This window comes from Stylophora pistillata, chromosome 5 (assembly GCF_964205215.1).
Source record: "Stylophora pistillata chromosome 5, jaStyPist1.2, whole genome shotgun sequence".
Taxonomy (NCBI): Eukaryota; Metazoa; Cnidaria; class Anthozoa; order Scleractinia; family Pocilloporidae; genus Stylophora; species Stylophora pistillata.
The window spans coordinates 25,216,863-25,238,134 of NC_142523.1; the positions used below are offsets into that span (position 1 = coordinate 25,216,863).

At 38.1% G+C, this 21,272-nt stretch overlaps 2 protein-coding genes and 1 long non-coding RNA gene across 6 annotated transcripts; 2 read left to right on the forward strand and 1 right to left on the reverse strand.

Moving 5' to 3' along the window:
• Window positions 1–1,836: 1,836 nt before the first annotated feature.
• Window positions 1,837–8,087, reverse strand: LOC148731008 (methylglutaconyl-CoA hydratase, mitochondrial-like). Its single transcript, XM_088759758.1, has 7 exons — window positions 7,696–8,087; window positions 7,336–7,498; window positions 6,687–6,759; window positions 5,964–6,215; window positions 4,690–4,928; window positions 3,661–3,708; window positions 1,837–3,372 (listed from the first exon to the last, which is right to left on the reverse strand). The coding sequence occupies exons 2-7, from the start codon at window positions 7,423–7,425 to the stop codon at window positions 3,295–3,297; spliced, it is 780 nt and encodes a 259-aa protein (XP_088615884.1). The 5' UTR covers window positions 7,426–7,498; window positions 7,696–8,087; the 3' UTR covers window positions 1,837–3,294.
• Window positions 8,088–8,112: 25 nt separating this feature from the next.
• On the forward strand, window positions 8,113–20,893 carry LOC148731009 (target of rapamycin complex 2 subunit MAPKAP1-like). 4 transcript variants are annotated; one of them, XM_088759742.1, is made up of 16 exons: window positions 8,116–8,284; window positions 9,240–9,345; window positions 11,589–11,642; window positions 12,098–12,134; window positions 12,768–12,844; window positions 13,009–13,075; window positions 14,027–14,085; window positions 14,993–15,054; window positions 15,775–15,881; window positions 16,330–16,437; window positions 16,847–16,920; window positions 17,560–17,614; window positions 18,028–18,107; window positions 20,177–20,321; window positions 20,716–20,782; window positions 20,816–20,893. In XM_088759742.1, the coding sequence occupies exons 2-16, from the start codon at window positions 9,307–9,309 to the stop codon at window positions 20,829–20,831; spliced, it is 1,047 nt and encodes a 348-aa protein (XP_088615868.1). In that variant the 5' UTR covers window positions 8,116–8,284; window positions 9,240–9,306; the 3' UTR covers window positions 20,832–20,893. The 4 variants fall into 4 exon arrangements, with proteins under 4 accessions (XP_088615870.1, XP_088615868.1, XP_088615867.1 ...); XM_088759741.1 differs by having other exon boundaries at window positions 8,117–8,284; window positions 20,716–20,893; XM_088759744.1 differs by lacking the exons at window positions 20,177–20,321; window positions 20,716–20,782; window positions 20,816–20,893 and adding an exon at window positions 19,330–19,948 and having other exon boundaries at window positions 8,113–8,284.
• On the forward strand, window positions 18,115–19,001 carry LOC148731010 (uncharacterized). Its single transcript, XR_016001078.1, has 3 exons — window positions 18,115–18,230; window positions 18,354–18,599; window positions 18,887–19,001. It is a non-coding gene; the product is annotated as an uncharacterized LOC148731010 (long non-coding RNA).
• Window positions 20,894–21,272: the final 379 nt, after the last annotated feature.

The following is a 21,272-nucleotide window of genomic DNA, read 5'->3' on the forward strand; positions in this document are numbered from 1 at the left end:
TGTTATGGCTTTTTATTGATCGCAAAATTCCTTTAAATTGATACATTGCCGTATCCTTGCTTAGCTTTCCTAGGGATGACGTTATCTACAAAGAAGAATTGTCAAAACATCAATGGTGTTTTTCTCTTCAGCGGTAATTATATTCCATCCAAGGGGAATCAATCAATCAGACACCTACACCAGCTCCTATTGTTGAGCTCGAAAGAGAAAGTTTTAAAGCGTGTCCACCTGACAACCATGCAGACGAGTCTACACGACCCCGCACCGATTTCGCTCAAATTTTGCTCACTTGTTGCCCACAATGAACCTACAATCGAGACCAAACGGCTTATCCAGATACTTATTTTCAAAACAGCTAAACAAGTTTTAAGCTTTTGGTAAAAAATGCACAAAAATCTGTGCAAAAATGCAGTGAATTCATGATGTGGGTATCAGTATCCAAAATCTCAAGCCAACAAAAATATTTCGCTATAGTTAATATTAGAAACCTAAATCTTTATGTGTGAACATAAAAAAAATGTATGATTGTCCTGTTTTTATATTTGAGCTATCGATATCAAGCTTAGCAATTTTCACCATTTTGCGAAATAACAGAGAATACTCCAAAAATAGCGGGAATAAGCGACAAACGGCCATGTTTTGATTTATTTCAAAACTTTTTCCAACTCAAACAATTGATGATCTAAGCGATTACAGAAATAGAAGTGTGTGATGTTTCCCTTTTTTGATGAAGAACTTTCCCTTGAAATACGTCAATCCGGCGTGCCTGGGAGGGTCACGTGACCGAAGTTAGACTGAGATTTGAAAAGAACTCCCATGTTTACTAAGTTTCATTTTGCCAGCATTAGTTCGTTTCTCTGTTGAAGGGTTCCTGATCATATACAGTTAATTCTGACATACAGATACCCCGCTAGTACTCTCGGAAGCTAAACTACGACTAAAGCTACAAATAAATTTAAAAAATAAAAAACCCACTATTACATTATGATAAATGCTTCATGAGGTCCCTTTCAGCATTTTGGTGCGTGTACTCATGTTACGGGAAGTAAAACTTAGAAAAAAGATAGGCTTACTTATTGCGTGGTTTGTTTGTTTGTTTTTGCAATTTTATTTAGAGTTAAGCCGAAAGGGTTGAAATGGTCAATGTGAACCTTTCTTGAATCCGTTGGTCTGTTTACTTCAAGTTTCTCCCCAGATCACTAAGCCTCAGATAACCCAGTCTGTAACCAAAGGGTATCCAGTCAACCTCAGTTGCTGAGCCTCAGGTGTGCCAAAACCAACCATAGTCTGGGTTTTTAATAATAGTGACCTCCCATCTGACATCAATCGAACCGATCACTATGGAGAATCGTTGCTAGAGTTGCCAAGTGTCACAAAGAAGATGAAAGGCACTTACAGGTGCGAAGCGAAAAACAAAGCAAATACTACTAGTTCCTCTGCAACACTGCGTGTTTATGGTAAGTTTAATAATAATGATAATGATTACGATGGCTTTAACGAGAGCGATGACGAAAAGAAAGACAATGACAATGGAGAAGGGAACGGATGTGTAGATAAAGCTGTAGTCATTTGGGAGGCGAGAACAAACAAAGAAAAGAAATAAAAGTGACGGCGCTCTCATGGTTAATTGATACGAATGACTGTATTTACTCCGTTGATTAAAGAGATGCGCGCGTTGTTTGAGAAATCGAGCGGGTAAACTTTTTGGCATCCTCACCTAACGCTTATTCGCGGTTTAATGACTGAGACATGCGCACTACAGGCATTAAAATTGCAACAAACATGCAAACACTCAAAGATAACGAATACTCAATATGAAATAACATCTAAAACAACTAAATCACAATCCTTTTTTTAATAGTAAAATGGGGCTAAACACGAAGCCGTTAGATAGGAAAACGTCAATCTTTGACAAGTCCTGCCTAGCCAGGTCCGAACATCATTATTATCTGCTGCCAATATGGGGAAATATTTTACCACTCTTAAAATTTGATATCAATGTACCCCTAAGACAGGGATTTACTGATTGAACAAGGAATAACAAGTCAAATAGTTGAATTCATTCCAACATCATCTTATAGCAGGAAAAAATATGAAACCCCTTTTCAGTAGTATCCAAAACGGCTTTTTCATAAAAATATCTTATGCTGAGGATTCAGTGACTGAAAAAAGATTTGGTGATAAATGGAATTCATTCGAAGAACGACAGAAAAGTATAGCGGTGTTTTAAAACTACCCTTTGAATTGTCTACGTTTTCCCATTATCTTTAAACTTTCGCGTGGTTTGTCCAAAAGCCCTTATACTACTCTTAAAATGCCGAGTCCTAAATCATTTCAAAAATAAAGCTCAACAAGCGGTATTCCTTCCCAAAATTTTATCAGATGCTGTTTACTGGCATCGGTGATCTGATTTCCACTCAGATCAAGTGTTGGTGAGTTTACATGTTGGTGTCTGTAATACTTGACATAGACTGACAACACCGGCATCGGTGATCTGATTAGAACCCAGATCAAGTGTGGTGAGTTTACATGTTGGTATCTGTAATGCTTGGCATAGACTGACAACACCGGCATCGGTGATCTGATTGCCACCCAGTTCAACTGTGGTGAGTTTACATGTTGGTGTCTGTAATGCTTGACATAGACTGACAACACCGGCATCGGTGATCTGATTAAAACGCAGATCAAGTGTGGTGAGTTTACATGTTGGTGTCTGTAATGCTTGACCTAGACTGAAAACACCGGCATCGGTGATCTGATTTACAGTCAGATCAAGTGTGGTGAGTTTACATGTTGGTGTCTGTAATGCTTGCCATAGACTGACAACACCGGCATCGGTGATACGATTCCCATTCAGATAAAGTCTGGTGAGTTTACATGTTGGTGCCTGTAATGCTTGGCCAACACTGACAACACCGGCATCGGTGATCTGATTTCCTCTCAGATCAAGTTTGGTGAGCTTCCATTTTGCTCCCCTTTCAGAGGCTCCTTCATTCACTTCAGATTCTCCCTCTTCATCGATGTATATATTCGATACATATTCTCCATACAGTTTTCTATGTATTTCTTAAGGTGCTGACAAGGAGAATTTGTTTAACAATCAAGAGCTTGTTTAGTTGGTGATCATTTCCTTTATTCTCCTAACCTTAACTTTTGATTCAGGGGTGATATTGTAAGGAGAAATTAGATGCCGGTCACTCTTAGGGAGTCAAACAGTTCACCAGAGTCTTTGTTCTATTTTCCAGTTGCACATTTACTTCATCGCGTCCATGCTTTTCTGTCATGTTATTCTCTTCACTCCCCTGTGTATTGTGGTGTTCTTTTCTCTTTGAATGCTTTAAGACCCTCAAGTCTGTCTTTGGTGGGTATAGCCTGATGGAAGAAAATTCACAACTTTTGACTCATGTAAACATTGTTTTACATAATTTCAATTTAAATACCAAAACATTGTTTTGTTTGACAATAACAGTACAGACCACCCAAACCACTGTGTTTTTCACCACAATATCAATGTCAAATAAAACAAGTCTTTCCGTGCATGGCATGTTGGAATATGACACATTGACATGAGTAGCATTGTGTGTACTCTCTTATCAACAATGGCAAATTAGCCAATTAGACTGCGACATTACTGCAGTAAAAAAATATTTGCACCCATACCTGAGCATAACAACCTTCTTCAAATGACATGGCTGACATGAGGTCAACCTGCAGAAAGAAAGAAGACACAAATCACATATTCTGGGAGCAAAACCATTTCATTATAACAAAACCTTGCTGTATTGAATGCATTCCATGGTTTAACATCAGCGTGCATATTTTCCATACTGTTCTCTACACATTTCTTATACTACCATCAAGGAGGATTTGCTTAACAGTCAAGAGCTCCTCTAGTTTGTGATCAATTCTTTTATTCTCGTGACCTTGGTATTTGATTCAGCACTAATATTGTAACGAGAAAATAGCTTCTAGTCACTGTTAACTGAATGATTAAGGGGTTCAACTTAATTACCTTGCAAAGGGTGTCATGATGATACAAAAAATGCTGGTTACTTTGAATAAATTTTATTTTTCCTTTTCTTTTTACTTGTCAGACTTGTTTATGTATTTAGAAACCTCAGATGTGATCATGAGATTTGAGAATTTAAAAAAAATGAAAGAAGAGAATCAAATAAGGGAAACCATGTAACTACTCATTGATCATCAGTTGTAACCCGTTTAACCCTAGCATGATCAGTCCACATATTCTCCATACTGTCCTCTATATATTATCTAAGGTACTGAAAACATGAGAGAATTTGGTTAACAATCAAGAACTAAATATTTAGTTTACGATCATTTCCTTCATTCTTGCTACCTTAACCCCTTGTTAACGTTAACTGCCAACCCACTGAGAAATCCTGTGCCAACATAAACTGACATAACATTTTTCCAGAATTCTAGCTTGTTTCCAGTTTCAGAGGCTGGTTCAATTTACCTCTCCAGTGCCAAAGATTTGATGGTTACTCTCTAACTTTTGATGTGTTGAGAACGTCATGTAGGCACACAAACTGCAAATTGAGTGACATACTGAGTAGGTCACACAAGCAGTGAAGAGGTTAATGTGTGTGATTCAGTGGTGATATTTAAAGGAGAAATTAGTCACTAGTCACTCTTGCAGATCAAAAGGTTAAAAAAGAAAGGACTTACCTGGATTCCCTTGTTAACTGCTAGTTTGGCCATCCTCACAGCAACAGGTCCTTGGGGAAGAATTTCTTCAGCTAAAACAAGGGCTCTTTGATATGCTGCATCACCAGTTTCAGTTTGTTCAGCAACATAATCAGCCAAACCTATTTCTTCAGCTTCTGTACCACTGATTACTTTGCCTGTAAAAATCATCTCCTTGGCTTTTGAGAGACCTATTAACCTTGGTACACGTTGAGTACCTCCTAAAAAAAACAGAAACCCACAGGCTGTCAGACCAATTTGCACCAACTTTGTCAAGTGTGACCAAAGATGAAAATAATTAATTGTTTTGAACTAATTCTACCATCAATTATTGTCTGACGTGAAAAAAAAGAGTTACTTATTATGTTCCAGAATGCTGAAAATCTTGTCTCAGAGAGTTTAAAATTTCAAAATTTTCAGGGGGAGCATGCCCACATAACCCCCTCTCTTTCAGGAACCAGTTGCTTTGCAACCATTACGCTTGCAACACAATCATACAGGCTGCCTACTCAGTTCATATCATACATTTATTACACCTTCTAATGACAACCCTGTAAAAGCTCTTTGATATCATTCACCTCAGATGTCAAGGCTGAAATACCAATAGCTGACTTACACACAAGACTTAATGAATGATGCACTTTGTTTGTTTTGGAAAAGTGGGATTTAAACCTCCTCTAACTCCCAGATGTGATCATCGTGTAACTTCTTCCCATGAGTTCAATATGTTATCATCTTGCACTGGGTTATGAGAAAAAACAGGCTTATCAGCCAGAGGGTGTGATCATGATCCAACATCAAATTCTCCCCTCTGATTTCCAAGGAAATGTAGTGTGGTTAGAGGAGAGAATTGCTAATTTGATCTCGGGAGTCAAAGCATCAACCTTTAACTCCCACGAGTGACCAAGAAAGAATTTCTCCTCATTTCTCCATCAATTAAAAATCAAACAGAAAAGTGATGAGAATAAATAAAAATATTCATTGGTGGATTAATTACCAGTAAGTTGATGCAACACCAATTTCTCAGAACTATAACATCAAATGAATTGTAGGACAGGACCTCTTCTGAATTGTCATTGCCTATTGTTGTGTAGAGTTAAGCCTACCAAATGCTAAGGAGGGGGGATGGGTGAGGCAGCTTGTGATAGCCTAAGGGAAGAGGAGTTATGTTGTTTGTGATGGCCTTCCATTCCATCCAGAGACAATGAAATTCCTAGCTGCCATGGATAAGTAGCAAAATCTTATGAAAACTCTACCTGCCCCAGGAATAATAGCCAAACGAGTTTCTGTTAGCCCTACTTTAGCGTTACTTGCAGCAATCCTAAAGTCACATGACAGGGCCATTTCAAGGCCACCACCGAGGGCGTGGCCATCTAAAGCAGCAATTGTAGGCATTGGTAGGTTGTGTAGTTCCATTATTGCTGCCCGAGCCATGGATACAAAGGGTCCAACCTCATGTGCTGCCATTTTGGCTCTCTCTTTGAGATCAGCTCCTGCACAAAAAATACCTGGGAGTGACAAAAGATAGAAAAACTTGAGTAATACCAACTGTGATAAGGGTTCTACTACAAAAAAAAAAAACAAGCATGAAATTTTTTTAGTTCTAGAATTCTACTGGTTGACAAAGCACTGGTCTACTTGTGTTTTTATCCAACACTGTCTTTCTCCAATCATGGTGATGAATAGTGCTCACAAATTAATTGCAAGGAAAACTTGACAAACTGCTGGAGTTGCCAGGGATGACCTGGCATCTCTTTTGGAAGATACCATGATAGCCTACCTGCAGCTGCCCTCTATCTAAGTATGCAACAACTACCAGGAACTCCTTTCCAATTTGTTTGGAGGGGAAGAGGCTACTGTTTACAGCTAGGCTACTTCTACTCAACTCAGAGAACCACCTGGGTTCCCAAGACTATTTTATTGATATTCCACTTCTACTACTGATACTTGGCCTGAGGTATCACTTTTGAAATTTTTACCTTGTGCATCACTTTTGATGATAACAGTTCTTACATTCTTGTCAAACTTCACACAGGCAAGGGCATCTGTAAACTAAATAACAAGAAGCTAACTTCTTGAATGCTTCTCTGCAAGGATCTTATTGTCAAAATCAAGTTAACAGCAATAACTAAGGTACTTGGTGTACCCCCCTGGTGAAGAGCTAATCTTTGACGAAATTATTTTCACTCAATCATGTCTGACTCCATTCAGATTTGTGCATACTTTTGAGAAAGTTGTAACACATTAAACATGATCAAAGCAATAAGGGATTTTCCTGTGTTTCATGGAGAATTTGCTAAAGTTGCATAAACCCAGGATTCTGTAAAGGGCTGGCATATAAATGTCTCCAATTCACCTGTACCCCCTATGTTGCTGTTCAGATGAAGCTATCTTAAAGTAAGGGAAGGGTGTTTTATTGCCACTTTAAATTATTCTAAAAGAAAGAAATAGCTGGAGGTGATAAGTGCAACAGAGGGATTCACAAGGGGTGATCCTAGAGCACCCATTAGGACTGGGGCAGGCAAGAAGTATAAAGTTGCAAAAGTCGATGACCCCTGGAAATTGGCAAAAGTAGGGTGGAAATTGACCCCCTTACTGATATGCACAACAAAATGAAAGGGGTCTCACCAGTCTTAAGAAATTCTGGGTCATGGGATTTTTTGCTTCTGGTCTGTTCATCACAAACAAGGCAATTCCTGTGAGAATACAATTTACCATAATTCTGGAAATATTTCAGTTCAACTGATCATAGAACCAGGCAAGATTTCTGCACAAACCCCTGCAGACAGTTCTTGGATAAATAAAACAATAGATTGCCTTTAGGACTACAGCTTTCCATTAGAATATTAAATGATTATTACCTGAGGTGTAGGTAAATATCCACTAATTTCACCAACACTTAGGTGAATAACTTTTTTTTAGTATATCCCATTCAGAAACTGAATTCTCAGTTTTGATCACGTACCAAATATCGCAATTTGTACTCACCACAAACTTTCAGAATCATTAGCTTTATAAATAGCCGCTCGACCCTTGTACCGACCAGTCGATAACTGTTGTCCCTTCTTTAAGCTTCACGGCGCTGACAACTTGCGCTGACAACTTGCAACTTCATGGCGCTTAACAACACTCGCGCTATTCTCGTTTTCCCATTGATCAACGGTAAAACCCATCTTTAGAGATGTATTTGCAAAACAGTCGAGAAAAGAAATAACTTACGCACGAGCGATCAACCGATGGAAAGTACATTCAAAGATGAGCGCCAAATGAAGGTTTCTTTGTCTACAACCCACGGGCATGATCACGTGGATATTTTGGGAATTGTTATTGGCTTGTAAAGAGAATCTGCTGGCTTGCCCGATTGCAGTCTTAAGAGAACGCGCAGGGTTCGGCTTGTGGACGATGGTTTCATTTAATAGATCAATGGTTTGAAGATGATATAAATAATGATATGAACTCACTCAATGTGGAAATAATCGAGAAGAATCGAACGTACTACAAATGCACGATTTGTGGCCGAAAGCTGTCGAGGAAACAAAGACTCGAAACCCTGACTTGAGTTGTGTTTACGGCAAAGGTGAGAAACAACACAAGGCAATCACAAGTTCTTTGAATGTGATTACAAACGTGTTTTACCCTCATTATTATAACCGATGGATACCACATTATGAAGTATAAGAGCTACCTAGATGACCATAGTGTACCAATACCCAAATCAACGAAGTTGGACCCTAACAAGCATTCATCGACACCGTCCAACGCGGCCATCTCGATTCCTTTAAGTCTAGATCTTTGACGCTAATCCACTGAGCTTAAATTAGCGGTGCCAACAGTCAAGTGCGTCTCATAACTAAGAAACATTTGTACAAGAGAAGGAAGCGATTAGAGTATGTTAGAATTCTTGCCCACAAACAAATGTGCGCATTCCGAAGCATTGACCCCTGCTTATGATTATGTTTATGTTTTATGATTTTGGCACATCTGCCGTCATGAGAGTCATTTTGCATCGCAATAAAAACTTTTTATGATTATGGAATCCAAGAAGCCTTTCAGGTTAGAAAGCAAATCTGGGGTATGAGTGCATTGGATTTAAATGGACAATTTGTACTTAATATAATTGACTGCTGCTTTATGAAAAAGTGCATGTTAATGTTAGGATTTACTAAAACTTACTTTAAATAATAAATTCCATGATAAACAAATTGTTCAGGTATTTACATCTCTTGGTACATTCTGTTTAGCACATCTTTCATTGAACCAAATTTTTGAGCCTCTAAAATTACTCCTTATCTTAAAACCTTCGCATTCAAGGTATTAGAAGTTCTTGGAATTATTTGGATCTCAGGGTTATTTAATTTGCCTCAAATTCAATACCCAGAAATTCCCAAGAATTCCACCCTTGTTAACTTAAAGGTAGTTTGCATAGCTCAGAATTCCTAGGAATTCCTAAAACTTTAACTTCTGAATCAGTCTTTGAAAATTACTACATAAATATTAAACTATTATGATTAACCTCTGATTTGCTTTTTCAGGAATGAACCCCAGCATGGCTTTTCAAGAGTCAAAGTAGACAGTATATGAATGCAAAGATGAAACTATATGAAAAAATGGTCAGGAAGAGAGGATTACAAAGAACAGGTTTGGAAATATATATTAATTAAGTTTCATGTCTGCTCAGAGGGAAACTGTCTGTTAGAAAAGGTGTTTTCACATTTTCCTGCAAGTCTCAATGTCTCCCAAGAAGAATTAAGTCAAGGGGAAGAAAAAGAGAGTTCAGGGAAAACAAAACAAACTGCTTCCTGACAGACCTGAGAGGCCTTGTCATGTATCCAGTTTTTATTTCAAAAGTACATGGAATGAATAATGCACATACGTGCGCATGCTTACAAGAATCAACCACATACACTACAGGCCTGTTTCTCAAAGTCCTGGTAACTTTATGGGCCTGTAAAACTGTTCTGTTTTCATTCAAGATGGGGATTTCAAAAGTTTTGAAAATGATACAATAAAACTATCAACTAGAGAAACTAAAAGGACTGGTTTGGGTGCCAGCTAGAACCTGCTTTCCTATCCTTCAAATTTTAATTTTAAAACATAGCTTTGGGCCTGTTAAGTTACCAGTTAGCAGGACTTTCAAGAAATGGGCCCCAGGTCAAGTGCTTTGTTATGTATCCAGAGGACAAACAAGTAAACAAGTAGAAAATGCGTGTTAACCTAATGACAGTACAACTTTATTTCTTCGAAACACTGTAGATATACCTTTAAAGAATTGTATTTTCCTGGGCCTTCTGCTCAACCAGTTTATTTATTTCATCTTTTTGGATAAAGTAGGAAAGAGCTACAGTGTTTTAGCCAAGGGCTGCTCCCATAGTGTTTTCTAGATATTCTAGTCTTATCGGATAGGGATGAATAAATGGAGGTCCCGTCTCCTGCAGGGTTGGGCTAGGAGACGTTAATTTCCCACACAGGAGATTACTTTGTGATGGATGTCCTCCCCTGGGGTGGGATGGGTGGGAAGGTGAGATCGATACACTGAAGCGGCTGCCAGAGGCACCTGATATGCTGACGTCTGTTCTCAACCTTACACTGCACCCATAATTCAGCCTTTGGGCTGCAAGTGGTCAGATATAAACTATATAACTATAACTATATATAAATTATTAACTAACTAACTAGAACCAGTGGAGAGTTAGCAACAAGTTAGTTTTGCCTGGAATTGCTGAGAAGTGCTAAGAAGAGCACTTATAATTATCATTATCCTACATTTAGATTACCGGTAACTGCAAACCTGGACATTGATCACATCCAATACATGTAACTTGCTCAGGATACAATTTTTGACAATATCCTGTCAATATTGTATCCTGGTCATGAGCAGTGTACATTTTAATTTATACAGGGTCATGTGATTATGAATCAACCAATCACAATAATTGTGTTTGGAGCAAGGAAAATTGCAAGTGTATACAACAGTGATTTTTCTTTTACTGAAGAATTAAAGTCAGTGAGTAAATTGGAGGCATAAATCCTTGAAGCTTATCAGCTAAATGTACACTGCTCGTGACTAGTGCAGCTTCTTGCATTTGTGGTAGAGTGGAAAAAAGTAAACCTTTTGAGAAAAATAAGACAAAGTTTCAATTTAGAGACTGACATTTATCAACAGACTGAAGAAATTACCTTGTATCAAGGAATATCCTTCAAGAAGATTCAATGCACTTTTTGGTAGATTATTTACAATAGTGTTGAGTATAGGGAATTACAACTGATAGGTTCTCACCACCAGATTAGATCATCCCTGATGAAGGCACTTAAGACAGGAGTGTCGAAATGTTGGGTCTATGAATTGTAATTCAGCCAAACCATGTCTGGTTGTCCACTGGTTGCCTTGTGAACTTGAAACAACATTGTTTTGAAATATTAACTTCTAACTGACCGAGTGTGAGGGCCACACTGAGGAATATTGGCAATATGGCCCAAGGTTCATATAAAAATCACTGAGGAACAATATTCCTAAGTATGGCCTCCAGCAAGGGAGGTTAGTAAGCATCGTTAATTTGTTGTGTGGCACTCTGAGCAAACTTGATGTTGAGTTTGAATTCCAAACAAAACTACAAAGCTTATGACCATTTCTCTGGAGAATGGTGTGGATGTCAGTGGCTTTTTTTTTCGCAGAGGGATCGGAGTTGACTTAAATGGGCAAATTGGTTCTGAATTACTGTTGATCTTATGGTAATTTTGCCAATCATTTTAAAAGCAAACCATTACAGTACTGTGTAGAAGCAATTTAAAAAAAAAAGAGTTTACCAGAAAAGTTTAACAAACATTTGTAATAATAAGTTTGATTATACCTCACAGAAGTCTTCCCCCCCCTCCCCCCCTAGGCTTACCAAGGAAGTACAAAAAAGCTCAGGATATTTTTAACAATGCTACCAGAGGTATTCATGGTCAATAACCTCAGTTTATGTTATGCAATGAAGACTGACGCGTATTTAACAGTTTGTTATAAAGTAACTAGTTTATTAACCCTTCAATTCCTAAGAACTGAGGATTTTTAACTTTCCCCTCTAGCTGCTTCACATTTCCTTGTAAATTGGCTAGGGGAATTTGATGTTTGATCAAGATAGTAACCTCTACCTGATAAGTTTCAATGTTCTCTTTAACTGATTGTTGAATAATGCATGGATATTATCGGAATAAATTACATGTTTTTCACTTGTGTGGGTTAAAAGAATCTGTACATTCACTGGTTCACTAAGATTTTATGGCCATGATCTGATGGGTCCTCAGTGTTAAGTGTCACCTGAGATAAGTTGGGGTTTGAACTGAGTCAAGAAATGAGTGATCATTGCCAGAACTGACTTGATATTTTATTTTATGCTTGATTCTGCAGGAGGAAAGAGTCATGCCAATGATTGTCACAGTCTTAGGTATAGAAAGAAAAAACATACACAATTAGTGGTAAATTTTTTAACTTAAAAAAAAATTATTGTACTTTTTCGTAACCCTTTCACTCCCAAAATCTGATTTATTTAGTAATTCTCCCTACTGTCTGCCATAGAATTCTCGTATGTTAGTTTGTCGAATTTGGTGTTGGGTCAACTAATAGCATAATTATTTTTCTTAAGTTTATTCTCAACACTTGCCTGCTTGATATTGTACAGATATTGTAAGGAGAAATTCTGTCTTGGTCACTCATAAGAGTTAATGGGTTCATGGCAGAATTAAAGATTAATTAACAATTATTCCACAAGCGTGCGTTGGCTATGAGATAATAGACAGCCAACGAGGTGCTATGCGCCTCATTGGCTATCATCTCATATCCAACAAGTGTGAGTGGAATAATGATTGTTTTAATAAAAAATGTTCAATTACATTACTGAATTTTATTACATTTTTAGCTCCCTTTTCATATTAAGCTGAGGCATACACTTACCATAATGGTTAGGCCAATAAAAAGTCTTGAATTGCATTATCCAATGATCTGGTTTTTAATAATATGTGATATTGCACAAAATGTATTATGATAGAGCTGATATTTTTTTCCTACCCAACTTAAACAGGAAGTGCCTGTGTGCAGGACTTAATAGGACTTATCTTGAACAAGTATACAAACCAGGGATTACAGCCTCCACTCAAGGTACAAAATTGTTAGTAGCTATTTTGAGGGATTTTTGGTGTAGAGTATGTTAACTTTTAAACCTTATCAATTTTTCTTAAAAGTTAATATCAGTCAGAGCAAAGGACAAGTTATTGGTTTTTGTCCAAAGGAAATTCAAGATTTCTTTCTTATATCAATTTCAGAATGATGTCAAATCTTTTTGTTTGCATATGGCTGAGGATGATGGAGAAGTGGACACTGACTTTCCAGGTATACACATACAGTACATTTAATTCCACTTCTTAACTCTCAGAAGTGATTTAAGTGTAACTTCTCCCTAGAATAACCTTGGAACATCCAACAAACAAGTAATAAGAGTACTCCAACTTATGAGGTAGAAGTAGTTCTTTTGATTAAAGACCAAACTCTTCAGTGTAGCTAACTCAAAAGGAAATGTGTAGCAGCCAGAGGGGAGAATTAACAAACAGATCGTGGAGTTGAAGGGTTAATTTAGCATAATTTTTACCATTCTAGGACTTAGGACAGTATTATACTGTATAAAACAGGGGAAAACTTTGGACAGAAAGTGGAGTAAAAATATGGCCACACTGAATTGAAGGACCCAATTAAACTTAGGCTTTATTCCTGTTTTTTTTTTTTTTTAAGCTTGACTTGTAGTGCAACAAACATTTAAGCACATGCATGCACCAGATTTAAAATCAGATAAAAAGCACTTCCAGCGATGGCTTTTCTTATGAGGTTTTTCATCTTTCACACAGGCCACATTTGATTGATACCATGCCCAGAAATACTATTATAATAGAATGTATCTGAAAACTTACGAAGCCAAAAAACTCAAAAGTTAAATTTAGCAGTGGAGTAAGAGACACTGGTACCTCACTCAATCAAGTTTCACAAATGATACAAGTAGACATTTTGCTTATTGTTTGTGTTTTTCCTTGCCACTTGGGGACTCTGAACAATACTACACAACTTGAAAACTATCTGCAAGTATTATAATATGTGAAACCATGGAATAAGGTGTACATGTCTAGAATAAGAATAAGATTTATGTACAGTGTGATATATAGTCATGAATCTGCACCAATCATTTTAATTTGCTTCTTTGATAAAGTATTAAGTTTCTCAGCCTTTATTATCTTTAATTATTCTTAGGTGTTTGTGTATCAATATTTCTCTCCAATTTTTTTTGTATTGTAGCGCTTGAGAACAAGGAGCCAATTACGAAATTTTTTTTCAATTGTCTGGCTTTGGTTCAGGTAACTCAGGACATTGTCTTTAGAAGAATTGAGCCAATTGTGTTTTTTTTACTACTTACTAAACAAGTGTTATATTTTGATAGCTTTCCTCCAATTGTCCCTTTCCTTTTATCATGAACCATAAACTTTCCCCTTTGTTCCTGGTTTTGCTGATTAGATGTTGAAAAACGCCATGCCCACATGATTGTTCCCAGCTTAGCATATACACTGTACCTTGCCAAAACCCAGAGTCTTAGGATTGTCTTTCCCTTTCCATCCTTTCCCCACCCCTCTAAGGGTTTTGTTCTGGCCTTCCCCCTCAATCCTCTTTCCCATTCCCCCTTCCCCTTCTCCCTCTCCCCATGGGATTATCAGTCCCCACCTTGCCCTCCCATTTTCCCCCTCTATCTCCTCCCCCTTATCACCTCTCTCCCCCCCTCCAAGATTGATATGGTTAGTCCACTTGTCCCCCCAGACCCCTTTTTAAGAACTGAACTGATGGATAGGAGGGTAATCTCTGCAATAAGTGTTTCTGCTCAATAGTGTGTATTATTATTTAATACACTAAAACAGTGGATAGTGTTTAAGGTGCACTCTGATTGGCAACTCAAACTCCAGATATCCTTTGTTATTCGCTTAGCAACTCAGGTGGGATTTACACCAGACAATATTGTAATAGTTGCAAGAATAAATGACAGAGCAACATGTAAAGTCATCTTTTTGAACTGTATTATCTTTTAAATTAGTTAATGTCTTACTTTATACTAAAACAACCACTTACCTCAATGTTGGTGGCTTGTGGTAGATAATTATAATATTTACCTTGGTGCTTCATTGCTTCTAAAAATACCAAGTACCTTATAACTATGAAGTCTAAAATAAATATTATGTTGTTCTCTAACTCCTTGCTGATCATTACGATTTCTAGAAAGATGCCAGTCCTACAAAACCAACACCTCACAAACCTTCATCAGGGATCATAGTTACAGTGTAAGCTCAAATATTTTTAAGAATCAAAAACCATTTTCTCAATAATGAAATATTTCAGAAATATGTAGAGCTTAAGGTTGCCCAAGTCAATTTGATGCTGAAAGTCTCATGGGAATGCTGGGGATTGCACAGTAGGCAGAGTCCTGGCCTCCCACCGCTGTGGCCTGGGTTTAATTCCAAGAGCTGGCATCACATGTGGGTTCAGTTTGTTGTTGGTTCTCATCCTTGGTTCAGTGGTTTTTCTCCAGGTCTTCCAGTTTTCCTCCCTTGTACAAAAACCAACATTACAAATTCCAATTCGACCAGGAAACAGTGGACAAGAAGAGCCACCACATTGAATAACCACTGCTAAAATGCCATTGTTATAATAATATTATATTTGCTTTTGTTATTTAATTCCCACCATGCACTACAAGTATTAAAATTAATTGAAAACCAAAACTACTTCATAATGGGTCTTGCTCACTGTGGAGTTTCTCTGGCTCAGTGATAGAGCATTGGAGCACAGAATCCAAAGGTCTGAGGTTTGATTCCTCATGGGAAATCAGACTTTTTCCTTTGTTCCACGCTTGCGACAAGACGAAAAACTTCTTACTCCAATCCTTTACCCAACTCAAAACTTACCATCTTATGCTATTGACAAAATTACTTCTGTCAGTCTTTGAAAATTACATATTAATTAAACTATTATAATAATTAATTTCTGATTTGCTTTTTCAGGAATGAGCCCCAGCATGGCTTTTCAAGAGTCAAAGTGGACAGCATGAATGCTAAGATGAAACAAGTATATGAAAAAATGGTTAAGAAGAGAGGATTACGAAGAACAGGTTTGAAAATATACATAACTTAAATATTATTATAAGCTTTGTGTCTGCTCGAAGGGAAACTGTCCGTTAAAAAAGATATGACTTGTTTTCCCAATTGTCTTTAAAGCAAGGAAAATTTGCAGGTGTACAACAATGAATTTGTAAATTTTTTTATTTTTTCTGAAGAAGTCAGTGAGTCAGAAGCATGAATCCTTGAATCTTATCAGCTAAATGTATGCCTGTAACTAGTCCAGCTTTAACTTTGTGGCAGAGTGGAAAAAGCAAATTTTTAAACCTTTCAAGAAAAATAAGTCAAAGTTTAAATTTAGAGACAGAGTCAAGCATTAAATACCTTGTATAGAGAAACAATCTTCAAGAAGATTCACTGCTCTTTTTGGCAGATTCTTTACAATAAGTGTTGTTTGATTCTGAGTTCTTTAATATCCTTTCTTTTTTATTTCGATCATAGCCAAGGAATATGTCTTGGAAAAACAGTCAGAGCCTGGGGTTCCCATTAGTCTCGATGCAATCCTAGAAAGCATGGGAACAATGGAATTCTGTCTCGTCAGATTTGGCCGTAAGTAGATTTTAATTAGCCCACTTTAACTTAAGTTTATAAGTGTTGTCTTTGCGCAGTAACTTTTTTTTGTACATCCATTTTGGCATCACTGTTGGTTCTTGCAGTCTGCTTGGCTCACAGCAGACTGAGTGTAATCAGTTTGCAAATTGCTCTTTTTTCAGGCTTCTGAGTCACATTGTTTTTTTCATTTATTACCAACACTTTTGAACAAACTGGGAGATTGGACCAAAGAGATGAATATTAAATAGAACAGACAGTATTCCTATTTTGACATTAAATTGTGAAGATAATACTAAATAATAAATATAGCTACGTTGGGTCAAATGATTCGGTCTGAAATAAAAAATACAATAATGTTGATTGGAGATTGAAGCAATATTTGGCTTTTTTGTTGATATAATTGTAGGAAAATGGAATCACGAGGAAGAAAGGGAAGAGCCTAATATTCGTTTCCAAGCTTACACTTGTTATACATACTGGGTAAGTGTAACACAAAATTAGGGACCTTAACTCTTTACACCCTAACATCAGTATGCATATTCTCCATACTGTTCTCTCTACATTTCCTAAAGTGCTGACAAAGAGAATTTGTCAAACAATCAGAGTTTATTTAGTTGGTGATCATTTGCTTTATTCTCCTGACCTCACTGTGTGATTCAGGGGTGATAATTATTTCAGGAGAAACTCCATGCTGGTCACTGTTAGGGTCAAAGGCTTAAGCAAACCACAACAGTTATGGCAGTGAGGACATAATTATGGCAAAACAAAATAATCTGATGGACAGGACAAGGGCTCTGCAATTACATCTTATAACTTTGTCTTTCTTGGTCTCAGTGTGCATGAACAACCTTGTGGGCAAATTCTTTAAGTTTTCATTTGGGACTCATTGCTGCTCACATAAATTAGATTATGCTGAAGTTAAGATGTGACACCATTACAGACAATACCCACATACAGGCATAATAGAAAAATTCTGAATAAAAGTATAATTTTTTTTTAATGTTTTCCTTTGCGTTGCCCTTCTGACTGCCCAAGGTTTCTATTATTGCAGATGTTGTCTTGGTTTGTTGCTTAATATACACTCTTGTTTAGAGAAAAAAAATATTATTTAATCCTCAGTCATACAGGGTCAGCATGCTGCAAAAGCTGAGGACGGTGACGGAGATACAGCTTGGTAAGTCATTCACAGATATTTATTTTGTTGCCTTTTCATCACTGAGTTTCAGCCAATACATCTTACTACAAAAAATCTGATTGGTCAAGAGAATTCAATCAATATTCAATAGCATGTGAAGTTGACACAATAAATGCAATCTCAGCAGCCAATATTGCATAATAATCATGTCAAGTTCAAAGTCTCCTTAATTTCCAAGCCCCTCCTCAGTGTAGAGTTCTAAACCTTTTATAAACTCAAACATATTTAAACAAGTATTGAATGTTACACTCCCCCTCCCCTCCCTACAGAGTGGGAGGAATGCTCTCCCCACTGGTACCACCTCATCTCATTTTTTCCTGTTTTATTTCAATTTTTTTTCCTTTTGTATTTCATTTAACTTCTTATTGATCACTTTCTCTGTTGCCCTTCAGGAGTTTCTCTTGAGAAGATAGAAATTGACCCAGTACTTCAACCCAAGTCAGCAAAAAAGTTTTGGGGAAAACAAAAATTTGTAAGTATTATCACTGACAGTACATTTGTTCAAATTTGGAGAGAATATTTTGATCATGGCTGTAAAACAAAAAAAAATTTAATATGCAGGTTTTCACTTTACTGCATTTTGCCAGTTAGACAGGTCGTTAGCTACCCTTTTTGCCTCACCCCACAGTTATACAGGTCCTTAGCTACCCTTTCTGCCTCACCCCACAGTTAGACAGGTCCATAGCTACCCTTTCTGCCTCACCCCACAGTTAGACAGGTCCTTAGCTACCCTTTCTGCCTCACCCCACAGTTTGACAGGTCCTTAGCTACCCTTTCTGCCTCACCCCACAGTTAGACATGTCCTTAGCTACCCTTTCTGCCTCACCCCACAGTTAGACAGGTCCATAGCTACCCTTTCTGCCTCACCCCACAGGTAGACAGGTCCATACCTACCCTTTCTGCCTCACCCCACAGTTTGACAGGTCCTTAGCTACCCTTTCTGCCTCACCCCACAGTTAGACAGGTCATTAGCTACCCTTTTTGCCTCACCACACCTTTAGACAGGTCCTTAGCTACCCTTTCTGCCTCTCCCCACCTTTAGACAGGTCCTTAACTACCCTTTCTGCCTCACCCCACAGGTAGACAGGCCCTTAGCTACCCTTTCTGCCTCACCCCACAGGTAGACAGGTCCTTAGCTACTCTTTCTGCCTCACCCCACCTTTAGACAGGTCGTTAACTACCCTTTCTGCCTCACCCCACAGGTAGACAGGTCCATAGCTACCGTTTCTGCCTCACCCCACAGGTAGACAGGTCCTTAGCTACCCTTTCTGCCTCACCCCACAGGTAGACAGGTCCTTAGCTACCCTTTCTGCCTCACCCCACAGTTAGACAGGTCCTTAGCTACCCTTTCTGCCTCACCCCACAGTTTGACAGGTCCTTAGCTACCCTTTCTGCCTCACCCCACAGGTAGACTGGTCCTTAGCTACCCTTTCTGCCTCACCCCACAGGTAGACAGGTCCTTAGCTACCCTTTCTGCCTCACCCCACAGGTAGACAGGTCCTTAGCTACCCTTTCTGCCTCACCCCACAGGTAGACAGGTCCTTAGCTACCCTTTCTGCCTCACCCCACAGGTAGACAGGTCCTTAGCTACCCTTTCTGCCTCACCCCACAGTTAGACAGGTCCTCAGCTACCCTTTCTGCCTCACCCCACAGTTTGACAGGTCCTTAGCTACCCTTTCTGCCTCACCCCACAGGTAGACAGGTCCTTAGCTACCCTTTGTGCCTCACCCATGAGTGACCAACACAGACAAGTGATGAGAATAGAGTGTGAATGGATACTGGGATTAATTATCAGGGAAGCCTCAGATGAAATGCTGCAGGGAAACCTTGTGGTGGACTGGCATCCCAATCTAAGGAGGGGATGGGGGGGGGGGGAATAAAACTCTTAAAGTCAATTCATGCTACCCATATAAGCTCTGGCTGCATGAGCTGTTACCTCAAGTACAGAGGGGAACATGGAGTGTTCTGAATACCACAACATTGCAAACAAAATAGAATAAACACCGCATCACTGCAAGAAATATTATCAACACACACCGACACCATGATATAGTTTAAGCCTCAGCATTTATCTGGTCTGGTTTCACTCATCTTTACCATGTGCCGGTCTTTGGCTGGCTGTTAGTGCATGTTGTAGAGGTCCATATGTCAAGTGAAATATTAACAAACATGGCCTAGGGCTACTTGGCTAAGGTTAATTAAAGTTTAACTCAAATGTATCGCATATTTTGTTCAAAAACTAACTGTGGCCAGGTTTTCAAAATCTATTAAAGAATAAACTGCAACACTGGGAATGGTTTCTTTCACCAAAAACTGTTCATTTGAAATTACAAACATCATATACCGTAAAGTTTGAGATCACTGCAACACCAGAATACAAGTTGTTCTACACCACAATACTCCATTAAAACAAAGAAGAGTCAGCACCCCAACACTGCAAACCCCAATGGCCCCCTGAGCACAATGTTAACTTTTTTTTATCTGAATTGTCCTGTTACCTCTTCCTTTTAATACTAACTTGTAAAATCACTTTTTCTTAAGACTTCAATAGATATGGAAAATGTGGTTGCTTGTGACCTGAATGGAGTGAAGAACAATGGAAAATCTGGGTTCAGAATAGTTTACTTCAGTCAAAATGCACGTGAGTTTAAACACTACGACTTTGAAACTGATGCTGATGATGCAGGTGAGAAATTTTCTGTCTTTTTCTTTGCGTACCGTAATTTATCACAGCAAAGAGCATTTTTCACAGCAAAGAGCATTTGAGATAGTCTATTTTTGGAAGTAAGTTGATTATTATTCCCTGGCCTACCAGTTTTTTTTTTGTCGTGATTGGTATTTATATTCTCCATATTAACAATCAAGAGCCCCTGTATTGTTGGTGATCATTTCCTTTATTCTCAATACCCTACTGTTTGATTCAGGGTTGATATTGTAAGGAGAAATTAGATTTTAGTCAGCCTAAGGCATCAAAGGCTTCTATGATTGGGCAACAATTTTCCCTGGTATACAAAAAAATGTTTTTTCAACATTAATTTTGTTGTTGTTGTTTATGTTTCTTTGTCCATTTGTTTTGCCAGGAGAAATCGTGGAACAGGTCAATCACATTATCAAGTCCAACATGAGTGGAAAAAGATCAGAATACTTGTCTTCAAAAGAAAGGAAATCTGACAAAAGAAGATCTTTAAGATCATAGCCATTGTAACAAGAACTACTGAAGCTTACTCACACTATTAAATGATTGCTTAATAAAAATTATACTGTATTTCCTCAAATAAATGGCCACACTCCAATAAGCACCCACCCCACCCCCCCCCCCAGTCCACAGAGTCCATAAAGCAATCTCCCTTGTCCCTAACTCACTACTCACTTAAATCGTAGGGATACAAGAAAACCCTGTTTCGATTATTGCCACTTTAGATCATTTTAAACCTACAGCAGAGTCATTACAGGAGAATAACAAGTGCCCCCCTTGATTAGGTACCCTTCCTACAATAAATGCCCCCTCTTTTACCCAACATTTTTCGAGGAAGTGCAGTACCTAATTTTAGAAATTCTCCTCAAGTTTAAATAAATAACAATAGTTAAGAACAAGTCTCTGCAAGAATCAAACATCTTAGGAAATGAAAATTTTCAA

What these genes read in the sequence shown, in the direction of transcription:
- LOC148731008 (XM_088759758.1), bottom strand. Translation starts at nt 7,425, where the DNA reads ATGGTAAATTGTATTCTCACAGGAATTGCCTTGTTTGTGATGAACAGA. An exon ending in GGCTATTATTCCTGGGGCAG is followed by an intron (nt 4,929 to 5,963) that starts GTAGAGTTTTCA and finishes TGTTTTTTTTAG; the next exon opens with GAGGTACTCAACGTGTACCA. An exon ending in AAGAAGGTTGTTATGCTCAG is followed by an intron (nt 3,373 to 3,660) that starts GTATGGGTGCAA and finishes TTCTTCCATCAG; the next exon opens with GCTATACCCACCAAAGACAG.
- LOC148731009 (XM_088759741.1), top strand. Translation starts at nt 9,307, where the DNA reads ATGAAAAAATGGTCAGGAAGAGAGGATTACAAAGAACAG. An exon ending in TTTTAACAATGCTACCAGAG is followed by an intron (nt 11,643 to 12,097) that starts GTATTCATGGTC and finishes TTGATTCTGCAG; the next exon opens with GAGGAAAGAGTCATGCCAAT. An exon ending in GAGAGGATTACGAAGAACAG is followed by an intron (nt 15,882 to 16,329) that starts GTTTGAAAATAT and finishes TTTCGATCATAG; the next exon opens with CCAAGGAATATGTCTTGGAA.